The 15,580-nt window shown below is 46.7% G+C and overlaps 1 protein-coding gene and 1 non-coding gene across 2 annotated transcripts in view; both read right to left on the bottom strand.

Annotated features, from left to right (window-relative positions):
- LOC103180812 (protein kinase C epsilon type) overlaps positions 1-15,580 on the bottom strand; it is a 130,853-nt gene that overhangs the window by 11,094 nt on the left and 104,179 nt on the right. The window contains exon 3 of the mRNA XM_042333174.1: positions 979-1,044. Within this exon, the coding sequence (XP_042189108.1) occupies positions 979-1,044 (66 nt within the window). The remainder of the gene's footprint in view (positions 1-978; positions 1,045-15,580) is intronic.
- On the bottom strand, positions 8,502-8,577 carry trnae-cuc. Its single transcript has one exon. It is a non-coding gene; the product is annotated as a tRNA-Glu (tRNA).

The raw sequence follows: 15,580 nt of genomic DNA, 5'->3' as shown, positions 1-15,580 counted from the left end.
CGGCCTCCATCCCTCCTGATTCCGACCACCAGCTCGGGTGCGGATCCAGTGCCTTGGGACATTCTCCTAAATCAAAAGGCGCTGCTTTGGGTTATCCTTCCAATGGGAAAGGCACTGGATATAAACATCAGCTTGTATTGTAATTGTGCTGTATAATCAACTCAACCAAACCCTATTCAACCCAACGCCCAGCTTTCTTTCACTCAGATTGTATTCGGCTTCCCACCCGTGAAGAGGATGGGTGGAAAAGAGAGGAAGGAAGCAATGGGCAACACGCAGCAAAACGGGAAGCAGTGAAGCAAGACATTGAAAGAGAAAACGAAACAAAAATCTGGAGAAAGCCACATAGGAGAGAGAAAGAGAGAGAGAGAGAGAGAGGCTGCAGAAAGCACTGTGAACCACTGGGAGGTAAATATAGATGAAGAGGTGACGAGGGTCAAGGCAGTGCTGAAAACAAAGCCAAAAAAAAACAGCATGAACTTAACCGAACCAAGAAATCTGAATCGAGCTGCTAACCAGCAATCTGCGAGTCAGAATCCAGACTTTTGTCGGCTTAATACACTTGTCGCTTTGTCTAATGAGAGGGTCTCAGTTCCGACAGGCAGATCAGGGCACCGGGCAGTGGGTTAGTTACCTTGTGGTGGCTCGGTGGATTACTTGAGTCAATTAATGTCACTTCATCGAAAGATTTACCATCGCCCCTTCCCCCGTGTGAAAAAAAATCTACGTGATTATCCATATGTTTCGCCCGCAGAGTATACAGTCAATTCATTTTACGGTATATCCTGTGAAGCGCTCTGAGACGTCTCGAAGACGTGATGAGGAGCTGCATCAAAGCGAGGATTATCGTTGTTATTAGTAGTATTATTATTTTTAATTATGATTACCATGGGCAAAACGATGCAAACCTTCGAATACTCCAAGGAAATGTCAGGGGCTGTGTAGCCTTTTTTTTTTTGGTCAAGAAAAACGCCCTACCTGTTAACTGGAGACCAGACACGGGAGCAGTTGCCATCATGCCCATTTTCGAAAGGACCCCAGTGCCTGATGAGAGGAAGTCGTACTTAAATATCTGACGTGCAAATACCTTTCATCCGTTGAGGTGACAATGGCGGCGGGTGCGCGTGGGATCCCTCGCACTCGCGCGGGGTTTATAGCGACAACCTGCGCGGCCCTTATTCAACGAGGAATCCGGAAGCCCGGTTGAAACCTAACGGGAGCGTTGAGTGTGAAGCAACCTGAGGTGAGAAGCTGGTGCAAAGGTGGTCCGGGTGCCACTATTGACAAGTCAATTCACTTTGCAGCATAGTCTGTAAGCAAAGCAATTTGAGACGTCTCGAAGGCGTGATCAGGCGCTGTATCGAATGCAAGGGTTATTATTACCGCTAAACGGGACTGTCGGGAAAAGGAAAGTCCAACGAGAGAAAGTCTTTGTGATGTGGACACCGGGCCCATTGGAGCTTTCGCTCGCCGGGTAACCAGGAGATAAACGGGAAGAATCTCTGCCTCCAGTGACTAGTTTAATAATAATAATAATAATAATAATAATAATAATCCTTGCATTTGATATAGCGCTTTTCACGTCGGGAGGACGTCCCAAAGCGCTTCACAGAACACACTGTAAAGTGAATTGACTGTATATTTGTGGGCGAACGCGGCAGCCAATCGCGCACAGCAATGTCCCACAAACAGTCGTGGATTGAAAATGACCAATTTATTATTGTTTTTGTTTTTTTGGAGGGATTATTATTAGTTTGCCCCTCAAGCTGATGAGCCAGGCTGGCCTGGTCTGGTACAGGACCACCGGGACCGCCTCACTGCTGCGAGACCCTGGTCCTGTGTGAAGGGAGCGACGTAAATGCAAGTTGTGGTTTGATTCCGATATCCCACGACCGAGTACGTCACCTTGTTGCCAGCTCTGCCTCAATTACCTCTGTGCTTGTGGAGAGCGAGAGAAAGAGAGAGAGAGAGAGAGAGCGAGAGAGAGGAGGAGGGGGAATATCTGAGTGTGATGTATTGCAGTGTAAAAGTTCTCCTAGGTGTAAAATTGGTTGGTGTGGGGTCCATTCGCGGTGAATAAGTACCTGGGGTTTGTGTTGGGATATTTTGTAATGGAATTCCTTGTTAAGTTTGTAAGATTCTCGCTGACTCCGAACACAGCTCCGAAGTTGACTGAGTGAAGACCCTGCAGTTTGCTGCGAAATGCTTTCATTTACCAGAAGTTAATCCCACGTTTTGAACGATTCGGACAGTTTATTGAGGAATCCCGTGAAGAAATGTAGTGTGTCACAAATTCAACGGCAGCCTTTAGATGCGGGTCTGTCTCGTTGCGCTGAATTCCTATTTTACTTCACAACTAATGTATGGCAGTCGAGTTCCTGCTGAGTGCATTCATGAGTGCTTTCGCAAACCAAGGGTCAAATCCATACTGTTTTAGCGTTGCTTAAAGTCAAAGGCAGAGCTCTAACCAAATTGATCGAGGTATATGATGTGTATACGAAGTAGTCCCAAATTTCCTGTCGTGAGGTTCTAGTTTGGCTCAGTTGGTAACTCTCTTCCCTCTGAAAATTATGGATTTGAGTCCCACAGTGGGAATTTAAGATCTAAACTTGAGACTCCAATGCAGGAAAAAAAAGGTCAATTGAATCTGCCTTCACTTTAAAACTGCGCAGAATTTTGAAAAATTCTTAAATTCAGTTTTAATTCGGAAAACGTTTTTCTTTTTTTATAAAAAAAAATCTGTGAAACTTGACTCTCTGGGAAATCCTTGGTAAATAGTCCGAACCCTCAGCCGCTGCCTGGTACACAAGATACACTCATCCATCAGGCACTGATTGCTAACACCAGGCGTCGTTTGGCTGTGAGCTTGGGAGTGGAAATGCAGTTGATAGAGGCACTGTGAAAGGCAAATATGCTTTCTTTAAACACACGCAACAACAAAAGGGTAAAGGAATAGTCGGAACGGTTCCACAGTGTTCGAGTGCTCCGAGTGTAACGGAAATGACGGATTACCGGGAAGCCACTTGGTCCATTATAGGACATAACGACACAGAGACTGGACTGCACATTCTGACCATCAGATCTGCTTGCGCTGGTGTTTTTCTTGACATGAGCTCCCTAAATCCAATCCCCGCTCACCTACACCCTTTAACGATCCTTCCCTTCAAGCGTCTATTTAATTCCCTTTTTAAAGTATTGATGGACTCTTCCCTCAAACACGGTTTGAGCGGAAAATTCCACATTCCAGCTGTGCGAAGAAGCTGATTCAACTCTCGTCGTGTCTCCTCCACTGGAGCTGGCAAAGATAACTCCAAACTCCCCTCTCTTTCCCTTGGTTTGAAAATCGCGGAGAGACCAGAATCCGTCTCTCTACCTTCGATGACGGGCAAAGAGAAGAGAAAACATAGCACATCAGTCAGTCCAATACGGGGAGCGTGACTAAACCCATGACCGAAAGAACAAAAGGCCAGTATCTGCTCTGAAGATCATTGACGTATGATGGGGCTTTTTTTTTTCCCCCTGGATGGAGGAAAAAAAAAAATCGAATAAATCTCGCTTTAAAAAGAAGTAATACCCTTGAATTCTGTAGAATTAGATTCAGCCTTACTTACTGACTGACTGACTGACTGACTGACTGACCGACTGACCGACTGTGCCAGAGAATTAATTCTCTGGGTTAAAAGGTTGTGAGGTTCAAGCCACAAGACGCTGCAGTGGTGAAATTGTTGGCGGTGTCGTCTTTCGAATGAGATTTCTGATTGATTTTTAAGCCAAGGGGCTATCTACCTGCTTTCAGGCGGACACGATGGGTCCAAGGCCACGACTTGGGGAAACGAAAGGCTTTCTCCTGGTGTTCCCCTCGGCAAAAATCCTCCGGATAGATTTGTCATTCACTTCATCAGCATAATAATAATAATAATAATAATAATAATAATCCTTGCATTTGATACAGCGCCTTATCTTCGAGACGTCTCAAAGCGCTTCACAGAATATACTGTATACTTTGTGGGCGAAACGCGGCAGCCAATAGCGCACAGCAGCGTCCCACAAACAGTCGTGGATTGAAGTGACCAATTTATTATTATTATTATTCTTTTTTGAGGGAATTATCACCCCCGGAAAAGCCACCCGCCAATCGACTAAGAACCAGGTTCTCCCCGCCTCCCTCACCACCACCACCGGCTCGGAGTCAGGCTCCGCCACTGTTAAGCGCTCTGAGACGCTGCCCTGCTTGAAGGGCGCTACACAAGTGCATGTAGTTGCGGTTGCTGCCGTTACTGCCGGGTAAACAGAGGCGAGTGGAGTAAGGAAACTTGCCCAACGTTTCGCCCTCTGCCCGGGAATCGAACCCAAGTCTCTCGCTCGCGAGGCGGGTTCTCTGACCGCTGAGCTACAGGACTCCACAGGACTTTGTGGCCTTTCGTGGGATCTTGCTACAAGTTGGCCGTTGCGTTCAACTGAAAGGATTACAATTATTGCTATCGGGAATCCTTTGGTGCTTTAAATTTGCGCCATTTAAGTGCTGCCAATCTACTGAGGACCGGCCCTGTCTGTGGGAGCTCAGAGGGGCTCTCACCTCAACAACATGGGAGAAAAATGATGCTCCACATTTTTTTTTAAAAAAAAAGAAAAACATTTGGCTAAATTTACACCCCCAGCGGGTTCTCTGCACATTAAACTACACGATAACATTTGGGATGAGGGAGGGACATTGGTCAGGAAAAAAAATCCCTGCCCTTCTTCTAACTGAGGCGTTCTATTTTTGCGGGTTGCTCATCGTGCAACTTTTTACTCTGCCTGCAAGGTACGCAGTCACTTGCCAAGAGGGATGACTGTGGGGCACCAGAAACGTTGCAAGATCAGTGTCAATGCTACATCGGGTCAGGGCCGGGGTTATGTAAGTGTTGTCTGGCCCCTAGAGCCTGGGTAGCATTCTGGTTGACTTGTAACCCAAAAAATTACAGTAAATTCCTGTGAAGCACTTTTGAGATATCCTCGCGTCGTAAAAGAGCTGTTATCAAATCTAAGGATTAACTATTTATTATGGTTATTGTCAAAGGCCTTTGTACAACTAGTAAACAGGAACAACATCAAGCCAGGAACAGCGTTACCTTTAGCAACGCTGATCGCTGTGGGTTTGATACAGTCTTTGGTATCTGAATGCTCGGAGATTGGTGTTGGAGGGTTAGATTTGGTTTATCCGTGTTAATCAAGAGGAAGAGGTGATAGACTGGGAGCAAGACATGTCCAGTTAGCAAAATGGAAAGGTGGGGGGAAGAACACACTGATAAATGGCCATTCTGGGATCTACTTCACCGGGGAGAAGGTTATTTAGGGCTAATCTGTTTGAGATCACTGAATAATAATACCCCTTGCGTTTTGATGTAGCTTGAAAGGACATCTCGAAGCGCTTCACGGGATTTACTGGGGAACGGAGTGACTGTGGATCCGGGCAGCCGTGGAGAGAGTCCAACAAGGGACTTTTAACACCTGTCTGCGTCACAATATGAGACAGGCAGAGCCTGGGTTCAAATCTCATTTGAAGGCAGTTTGATGGGGGATTTATTTAATGCTTCTTGGGTCACAGCTGGGCTGTGTAATTTTTTTGTTACAAGTCAAGCGGAATGCTATAGGGGCTCCGGGGGCCACAGAGCGCTTACATAACCCTGGCTCTGACCTGATGTAGCATTACCACTGACCTGGCAACGTTCTGGTGCCCCACAGTCAACCCTCGTGGCAAGTGGCTCGGTTGGGGACACTCACATCTCCGAATCGGAAGGTTGTGGGTTCGAGCCTCGCGTCGGGACTTAAGATTGTGTACGAGGACAACGTGAAGCTGTGGGTGCGGAGGAGTGTCTGGATGAGACGGTTAACGCCATCTGCCTGTTCGGGTGGATGTCAAAGATCCCACTGGCACACTTCGAAGAGCGGAAGGAAATTTCTCCCGGCGTTCCCGGCCAACACTCAACCGGGTAAAATTGGGCCATCGACTTTGTGGCTGTTTGTGGGGCACTGCCGTGTCCAAATTGGCTGCTGCGTTCGCCTACAAAATGCCCAACCGCTCCACTTTCTCAGGAAGTCCTGTGAAGCGCTTTGAGCGACGTGGATATTAATATTAAGATGTGAATGTTAACATTAAGACGTGAAAAGCGCTATAACAAATGCAAGGATTATTATTATTATTAAACGTGAGGATTATTAATGTTTCTCACAATAAAAAAAAATCCAACGTTACTTTCTAACGTTCCCACAAGAGGGCAGTACATCGCCGGTCCCGTCACACTCTGAGAGCAGCTCTGACGCCGATCGGATGCTATTCCCTCCGCGGTGTTGTTAACGCGCTAACTTTGATCGCGCTGATCACAAACCACCCACGAAGGTCGACTTGATATCATTTAACTCTGATTGTGCCTGAAGAAGAGCAATTACCGCAGAACTGTTCCCACTCAAGTCAAGTGGCCGAGGGCTTCGAGACAGACATCCTTCCGCTGTGAAATAAATTACAATCCGATTCATCTTCGCATCAAAAATATAAATTGTATTGTCATTTTTTTGTTGTTTTCTTCCTTCCTCCCCCCCTCCCCCCTCCCCCGCCGCCGCCCCGTGTAATTTGCCTCTCTCCCAGTCCTGTCACTGCTCTGTGTTCCTTCTCCAGGATGACTGGAGGGGTTATGAGCTTACGTGCACACCAATTAGGCGAGAATTAAGACAGGGTTCGACTGGGATAAAATAATAATAATAATAATAATAATCCTGGCATTTGATGTAGCGCCTTATCATGTCTTCGAGACGTCTCAAAGCGCTTCTCAGAATATACTGTAAAGTGAATTGACTGTCTATTTTGTGGGTGAAACTCGGCAGCCAATTGCGCACAACAGTCGTGGATTGAAGTGACCAAATTTTTATTTTTTGGGGGGATTATTACCCCTGGAAAAGCTGTCCACCAAATGACTGACAACCAGGTTCCGGCTTACTGCGAGGTAAACAGAGGCGTGCGGGGTAAGGAAACTTGCCTAACTAACGTTTCGCCCTCTGCCCGGGAATCGAGCCCAGGTTCCTCTCGCTTGCGAGGCGAGCGCTCCAACCACCGAGCTACAGGATGTCCCGTGCAGTTGAACTCGCCTGCCCCTCACTACCACCTGCCGGGCTGACGGGGTGGACAATGACCGCCTGAAACGAGCACGGACATCTTCTCGGGTCCGTGGAACCACACCCCAGGAGAATGGGAATAACAAATACACAGAGGCACCGAAAACGCCTTCAGAGGAGGAGGATGAGGAGGAGGAGGAGGAGGAGGGAAGGCAGACGCTGGAGCACAAGAGTAGGTTGGAAAAAAAAGAACATCTGCGCAGCGTGTCATTACTCAACAAAGTGTGCACACTGCAACTTGGAATAAGTCCAACAACTATCCCACGAATGTGCAATGCTGTTATTTTGGAGGCCGTTTTAAGGCACAGAGTGAGTGACGTTACGTCAGGAAAGGGAAGATTGGTGCGGTGCTCGACAACAGATCTGTTTCCCTCCCTCCCCACCAGCCCCCACACTCCTCCTCCTCCTCCTCCTCGTCCTCCTCCTCCTGCTGCTGCTGCTGCTGTTCAAGAGGACAAAATGTGTCCGTGAGTGATAAAAACGGAAACAATTACCATATATTACTTTGCAATTATCTCGTCCCCGGTCAGGCTCCGAACCCATTCCTCGGGGGAATAACAAAGATTGCCTGAAGGACACTCACTTGTCCTTTTTTTTGTGTGTGTGTGTGTGTGTCCAGTTGCCGGGAAATGACGCCAAAGTGTTGAGTTTACAGATCCAAAGCCTTTTACTACCGCAGACGGATTTGCCAAGACCGGAGCCAATATTTTCACATTACACCAAGGCAACTGCAAGAATTTGAAAGTGGGGTGAAGTATTTGGAGCCCTGTAGCTCAGTGGTTAAGAGCACTCGCCTCGCAAGCGAGATGAATCTGGGTCCGATGCCCGGACAGGGTGAAACCTTGGCCAAGTTTCCTTACTCCGCACGCCCGATAATAATGCCTCAAGAAACAAAAAAAGGACATAGTGATAAATTGGTCAATTCCATCCACGACTGTTTGTGGGGGACGCTGCTGTGCGCAACTGGCTGTCGCATTTCGCCCACAAAATATGCAGTGAATTCACTTTACGGTATATTCTGTGAAGAGCTTTGAGACGTCTCGAAGGCGCTATATCAATTGCAAGGATTATCATTATTATTATAAGAATTTGCTACTCACGTAGAATAACGTTTTGAAGCACATTTTATAGAGAGAGACTGTGGAACCAGTCCTTCAGCCCATCTAAGGGTAGGTTAGTCAGTTGAGCACCAGACTTGGGAGTTGATAAAATCTTCCAAAATTCATTCAGTGCTTCAATTATAATAATTATCCTTGCATTTGACAAACAGTCGTGGGTTGAAGTGACCAATTTATTATTATATTTTCTTGAGGGATCATTATCAGGCGTGTGGAGGAAGGAAATTTGCCCAAGGTTTCACCCTGCTGGGAATCAAACCCAGGTCTCTCGCTTGAGAGGCGAGTGCTCTAACCACTGAGCTACAGGGACTCCACAAATATTCTAAGGAATTCTAAAATAGGCACAAAAAAGAGATCTTTTCTCTATCCCAAAAGTCAATGGACGCACCTCTGATAATTCAGCACTCACTAGACATTTCACTGGACTGTCAGTCTAGACTATTAATCTGAAGGCCCAAGCTTTGAGCTTTGAGCTCACAACCCTCTAACCAGAAGTGAGGGAGGACCAATTCCAACTGAGCCACACTGACTTCCTAAAATACTAGAAAATCAGCACTATTTTAACATTCCATTGGCGCGCAATCTTAACCAAAGCAGTTGTTTTCTGTAAAATAGGCGAGACACATTAAATGACTAAGAGCCTGAACAACAAAGTCAATAACAAAAATCATTGCCACATCTTAGGGATACCGATCAGATCCACTGGCGTATCAAAGACTACCACGTTTCATTCGGTTGTCTGTCTGGTGAAGGAACAATATTATTGTAGCTTGCATATGTAATAAATTTAATTAGCTTAAATGCTTTTCAACTATTCGGAGTCCTGTAGCTCAGTGGTTAGAGCACTCGCTTTGCAAGTGGAGACCTGAGTTCAATTCCGGGCAGAGGGCGAAACCTTGGGCAAGTTTCCTTACTCCACACAGAGCCTAATAATAATCCCTCCAAAAAAAAAAACAATAATAAATTGGTCATTTTCAATCTACGACTGTCTGTGGGACATTGCTGTGCGCAATTGGCTGCCGCGTTCGCCCACAAATATACAGTCAATTCACTTTAAAGTATATTCTGTGAAGCGCTTTGGGACGTCGAGAAGGCGTGAAAAGCGCTATATCAAATGCAAGGATTATTATTGTTATTATTATTCAGTTCTGAAGCAGAGATTCGACACACTTTTAAAGAGAGAAATGTAAGCCTGGAATAAAGAACTGGTCAATCCAAAACACTTGTCCAATTCAAGCTCATGTCATTAGATAATGAACCGATGTGGAGCGTTGGATCAGTTTCACCTTAACAGTTCTGTCCCGGTGGATGCTCACCTCAGAAATCGTTTAGTCTCTTTTGGAGGTATTGGCTGCGGTAGAGGCTTAATGCTGTTGAACCCAACATCGTGAACAGGGGAACTGGGAATCGGTTCAAGGCGGTTGATTTGCTGTTGTCCATTTCCTACACCCGCAGAGTCCACAGCACTGACTTTGATTTAGATTTGGGCACTGACAAATCGAGAGGCGATTTTATCATTCTTTTTCTTTTGCTTTGCCAGAGGATTCATGACTCCTACATTAATAATAATATAATAATAATAATAATCCTTGCATTTGATATAGCGCTTTTCACGTCGGGAGGACGTCCCAAAGCGCTTCACAGAACACACTGTAAAGTGAATTGACTGTATATTTGTGGGCGAACGCGGCAGCCAATTGCGCACAGCGATGTCCCACAAACAGTCGTAGATTTAAAATGACCAATTTATTATTGTTTTTGGTTTTGGAGGGATTATTATTAGGTGTGTGGAGTAAGGAAACTTGCCCAAGGTTTCACCCTCTGCCTGGGATTGAACTCAGGTCTCTCACTTGCAAAGCGAGTGCTCTGACCACTGAGCTACAGGACTCCACTATGGATGTCCCCACTGGAGTGGCTACACAGGTGGGAGGGAGGGTAAATCATCCCAGTCACCCGGGTATGTGATAAAAACTGGTCGTTCACTTGTCTCTTTGGTGCAAACACTGGGGTTAGCGTTGTTGAAATCTGTTTCTCTCTTCACCTATTAAATGAGAACCGTGTCAAAAAGAAAATGTTTTGTCCTTCGGGCGGAGAGGAGGAAAAGGAGACAAAGAGATAAACAAAGTCTCCAAGGGTCTGCACTGGTTCCAAACAGATCCGTACGTCTGGTTTGAAGTCAGGCTCGTGTGCAAGGTTCACTGGGGAGCACAGTCCCTAACAAAATACAACAGATTCTGATGAGTATAAAACTACACCAGGACCGCAAACTGATCATAATTAACACGCACAGATTTGTCCTCCTTGGGTTATGAGATCATCTCATTCTAGGATCAAGGTGAAGCTCCACATCGCAAGGTCATGGAGTGGCTGAGTGTGGGAGTAGTCCTAGAGCCCTCACTCCCCCAGGGTCACTGTGAAAATGGTGGGGGGGGGGGGGTGGCGAGCACAGCCAATGGATGTCCCCACTGAAGTAGCTACACAGGTGGGAGTGAGGACAAATCATCCCCAGTCACCCGGGTATTTGATAAAAACTGGTCGTTCACTTGTCTCTTTGATGCAAACTCGTGTCTGCCTACAAACACGACTGCAGCAACAGTCTGCCCTTCGTATTATGCCCTTCGCGTAGGCATAACGTCTTGGAGCGCTGTAGAGTGGCCAGGTTGAACGCCAAGCGAGGGAGAAGGGGGCGATGACCATTGGGGCTTACGAAACGGTAGGTTTTCGGATGGGATTTAAAAATAAGCCGGGTGGGGTGAGGTGGGGGGGGGGCAGAGGGATTCACAGGAGTTTCACAGGTGGGGTTGGCTTAGTGGCCAAAGGCTCTGCCATTAACTACACGTAACAATAATTATCCGTGAAGCACCCTGAGATGGTTTGTCATCGCAGGCAGTCTATCAAATGGAAGGATCATTAACGGTATTTATTGCTGCTCTCCCCCCCCCCACCCCTCGCCACTTGCCCCCGGAAGTATAAACATGGCACGATTTCATGGGGCCTCAAGGCAGAAGGGAGTTAATCCTTTTTCTTCCTACAAGGAGACAGAACGTCCACTGCGACAATCTCTGCTCGATAATAATCTCAACAATCCCATCCTGTGGCTGCCCGCGACGTGTTCTCCAGCTTCGTGCTGTTGCATCTGACGAGTAAACACTGCTTTGACTTGGACAGAGCCAGCGAGAACGGTTCCAACTATGAGCCCATATCGTGTTCTGTTCTGTACCTCTCAGGTCAAATATGGCCAGGAAGCTTCTCTTGTATACGTTTACACCGTGGATCGGTTCCCAAAGTACAGCTTGACAGACTCATTTTATTTTTTCTTCTTCTTCCGTTTTCCCCGGGCGCTCCATCCCCCTCTTTCCTCCCGATGTCAGTGAACTGTGCCAGGGAACAGGTCCCAGCATCACAACAACCTCCTCTCCTCTCCTCTAACCTCCCCGCAGGCGTCGAGTTAAACCAAGCAAACATATTATTTTGTAGTCCAGGTGTAACCCATGCCTGCCTGCCTGCCTGCCTGAAGAGATACAGGCTTGTGATGTCCTGTGCTGCCGTCCTGTAACTATAAAGACCCCATGGCGAGATTCGACAAGAGAAGGTTTAGTTTTGGGGGCCACTGGTGTGCGCAGACTGGCTCCCCTGTTCACCCACAAAATCTACACAGTCTCCCCACTTTACAGCATTATCCTCTGAAGAGTTTTGAGACGTCTCGACATATCAAATGCGAGGATTATTATTATGATTATTATTATTATACATAAGTTGTGAGCTTGAGAAATCTGCCGCGCCCTGTTTCTGGATTGCTGCCGGCTTTATTCATCCTGCAAACCGACCTAACCAGAGAACGGGGTCAGCCTCAGAGTCTGGTGGAACTCCGGGGTCCACCAGCTTCTGGTTAGAAAGGTTTGTGGGTTCAAGCCCCACGCCAGGAGCTCATCGTGGGCGCAGACTGCAGCCCAGAACTGGAGGAGCCCTGTATTGTCAAGAGGCGACATCCTTTGAATGACAGGTTAAACCGAGACCTTCAGTGGCAAGGTAAAGATCATATGAATTATCCGAAAAGCAAAGAGAGTACATCTCGGCCAACAATCCTCCAGATAAATTGATCGTTCACCCTATGGCTGTTTGTGGGAACTGCCGTACGCAAATTAGTTGCTGTATTTGCCAACAAATAAACAGGCACGAATTGGCAGCAATTACCTGTAAAGTATTTTGACGCCACGGGCGTGATATCAAATGCAAGGTTAATTAATATACGCAATGACACCCACCCCAATCTCAGCTGGATCCTCTCTCAAGATCCATAGTCCCTCCATCACTACGGAATGTGCTGTATTACCTCAGCGACATGAATCAAATGCTCTGATGCTACATCCTTGCCACCAACCCAAGAGAGCGTGAGAAAAAATGAATTGCATTTATTTTTGTTGGTGAGTGATCATGGAACTAAAAGGTGTCAAGTTTCTAAGCGCAGGGAGCATGTTATCGTAAAGCAATAGAAAAACCCACTGAAAGGTTTTTAAATGATCATAATAATAGTAATCCTTCCATTTGATATAGCGCCTTATCGTGTCTTTCGAGACGTCTCAAAGCGCTTCGCGGAATATACTGTCAAGTGAATTGACTGCGTATTTTGTGGGCGAAACGCGGCAGCCGATTGCGCACAGCAGTGTTCCCGCACCCAGTGGTGGATTGAGTGACCAAATTATTATTCTTTTTTTCCCTGGAAAGGATTATTAATCCCCGGAAAAGCAATCTGCCGGTCGACTGACAACCGGGTTCCTACTTAATGAGAGTAAGAACATGAGAGATATACATACAAATATATATTATAGATATACAAAACCTAAACCAAAGGATATGTCAGCACCAGCTACGCAGCAATTAAAAACAACTTGCATTGATATATTGCTCTTCATGTGAGGTAGCGTCTCGGAGCACTTAACTGCGACAGAACTTAATGCCAAGGAGAGGTGATGGTAGGCACAGTCGAAGAGGAAGTTCTTCAAGTGAGACAAAGAGGGGACAAGGTGGAGGGATTGAGACAGAGAGTTCCAGAGCCTTGGCCACAGTGGCTGAAAGCAGGGCTGCCGATGATGGAGCGGGGTGGAGGGCAAGGGGTAGGGAAGGAGGGCAATCGAAAGCACGGTACGAAGTGGAGGGTCTTGAGGTGGGTCTTGAAGGAGGCAAGGGAGGGGGCGAGGAGGAGGGACTGCGGGGTTGAGTTCCAGAGGGTGGGGGCAGAGTGGCAGAAGGTCCACCCCGCCGCTAGTGGTCCTACAAACCTTCTGACCCATAGGTAACCTGAGTGAGCTAAACTGATTATCAGTACAGTCCATCTGGCAGATCCAAATCAATAGATAGATAGACAGACAGACACACACACACACATATACATACATACATAAATGCTGTTTGCCGGCTGTTGTCAGCCTGGCTGAAATTCTGTCTTGACGTGGAAGCCGGGCATTTTCAAAGAACTGTGGAAAATCGGACTCCGAATTAAGAGTGAATTTTCCGCCATTTTGCGCGAGGTTTAAATTCGAAGACAGATTGGCCTTTGGTGTTAAATCTGCTTACGTTTCCGGCTTTGGCTCCCAAACTTAACGCATCTGCAGCCACACCTAACCGCGGAGAAGGTTTATTTTAATTTTTTGTGGTTGCGCTTCAAAGGAAATAGCCGGGGTGGGGTGGGGTGGGGTGTGGAGGAAAATATTGACAAACCTGCTCCTCTCCAGCCCCCTCCATCCCCTTTCCTTGTGGACTGCTGACACAGACTCTTTGCTGCGGGTTGCTCTGCCAATTCTCCTAAGGCAAAGTCGAGTCGGGTCTCAAGAGGACTCATCAATAATAAAGATTGTAAAATGCAGCTCGCTTCACTTAACAGGTCACTTGAAATGGAGCGAGGTTTTCTCTTGGGAAGGCTGGTGGTGGGAGGGGGGGGAGTTGGGGCGAACGTGGGGGGAATGAGCTCCCTGAGACCAGCACTTTAGGGAATGAAACGAAACAGGGAGAGGTAAAATACTGCCCGGAGGCCAACTGGCCAACTGAGGGGAAGGATTACTCGAACCCACATATTAAACAATAAATCGGTTGTCACTCTGTGTTTTTAAGAGCTCGAAATGCAAATAGGTTGATCGCGGAAGGAAAAATGCCAACGCTTTATATCCTAATCTCTTGGCCTCCCTCCCCGTATCCGTGCTGGTCTTGTCTGTACCTCAGGACAATAAAGGGCAGCAAAACAGATTTGAGATATTCTTCACTAAGATGTCCAACCTGTCAGACCATTTTATCCAAACTAATAATACTAATAACAAATTGGTCACTTCAATCCACGACTGTTTGTGGGGACGCTGCTGTGCGCAATTGGCTGCCGCGTTTCGCCCCCAAAATATACGGTGAATTCACTTCACAGTGTATTCTTTGAGACGTCTCGAAGGATTATTATTATTAGCTTCAAATTAAAGATGGAGCAGATTTGTGAAAATTAAAGAAAATCTTTAATTTGATGGCCCTTTGTTCCTTTTTTTTTTGATTTAAAAAAAAAACTGCAGGAAAAACTGGCTTCAGGTTCAAGTCCGAATTTAAATCATATTTACCACGCGTGCGGTCTTAAACAGACCCGCTCACCGGGTTAAAGACGAAAGGCTGGCGAATGATGAGTTAACGTTTGCGCTGAAGTGGGATTGATTGAAGGCTGTGAGAGCCGGTTGTCATCATATCGTTCCAGGACTCACACAGCGGGGAGCGAGACGTTTTGACGACTGCTCAGAGAGTTATTTGAGGAGTGAAAAATCCGTCAGATATTTCGAATGGAATCAGAGCGAGATCGTAATTGAGTGAAGGAGTCCTCGTAAATTAGATTCTCCCAGTGGTTGAGCGTGTTCTGAAACCCCGAGATTACATTATACGAGCCGTTAAATCGTGCTCCTTTCTGCCTGTTCTGGTGGACGATAAAAGTTTCCGCGGCGTGATTCGAAAAGAGAAGGCAATCTCTCTCTCTCTCTCTCTCTCTCTCTCCCTGTGTCCTGGCCAACAATCCCCGCAAATAAAACTTCTCACTTTGATCTGTCGTGTTTCGCCCGCGCGATGCACGGTCACTGCACTTCTGTGGAGCGCTTTGAGACGTCTCGACGACATGATAAGGTGCTGCATCCCGATGCAAGGATTATTATTATTATTATTGATCATATAACCATCTAAGGCCTGCCTGAAAGGTCACCAACTCTGCAACCAGAATTTGCAAGCCACAGTTTGCGGAAAATTCCACACAATCCGCAGTCACTCCACTTTGCCGTGCATCCTGTGAAGCGCTTTGA

Source organism: Callorhinchus milii, unplaced genomic scaffold (assembly GCF_018977255.1).
Source record: "Callorhinchus milii isolate IMCB2004 unplaced genomic scaffold, IMCB_Cmil_1.0 Scaffold3, whole genome shotgun sequence".
Classification (NCBI taxonomy): Eukaryota; Metazoa; Chordata; class Chondrichthyes; order Chimaeriformes; family Callorhinchidae; genus Callorhinchus; species Callorhinchus milii.
The sequence above is the reverse complement of the archived record's forward strand: the minus strand, read 5'-3'. Positions and strand labels throughout refer to the sequence as shown.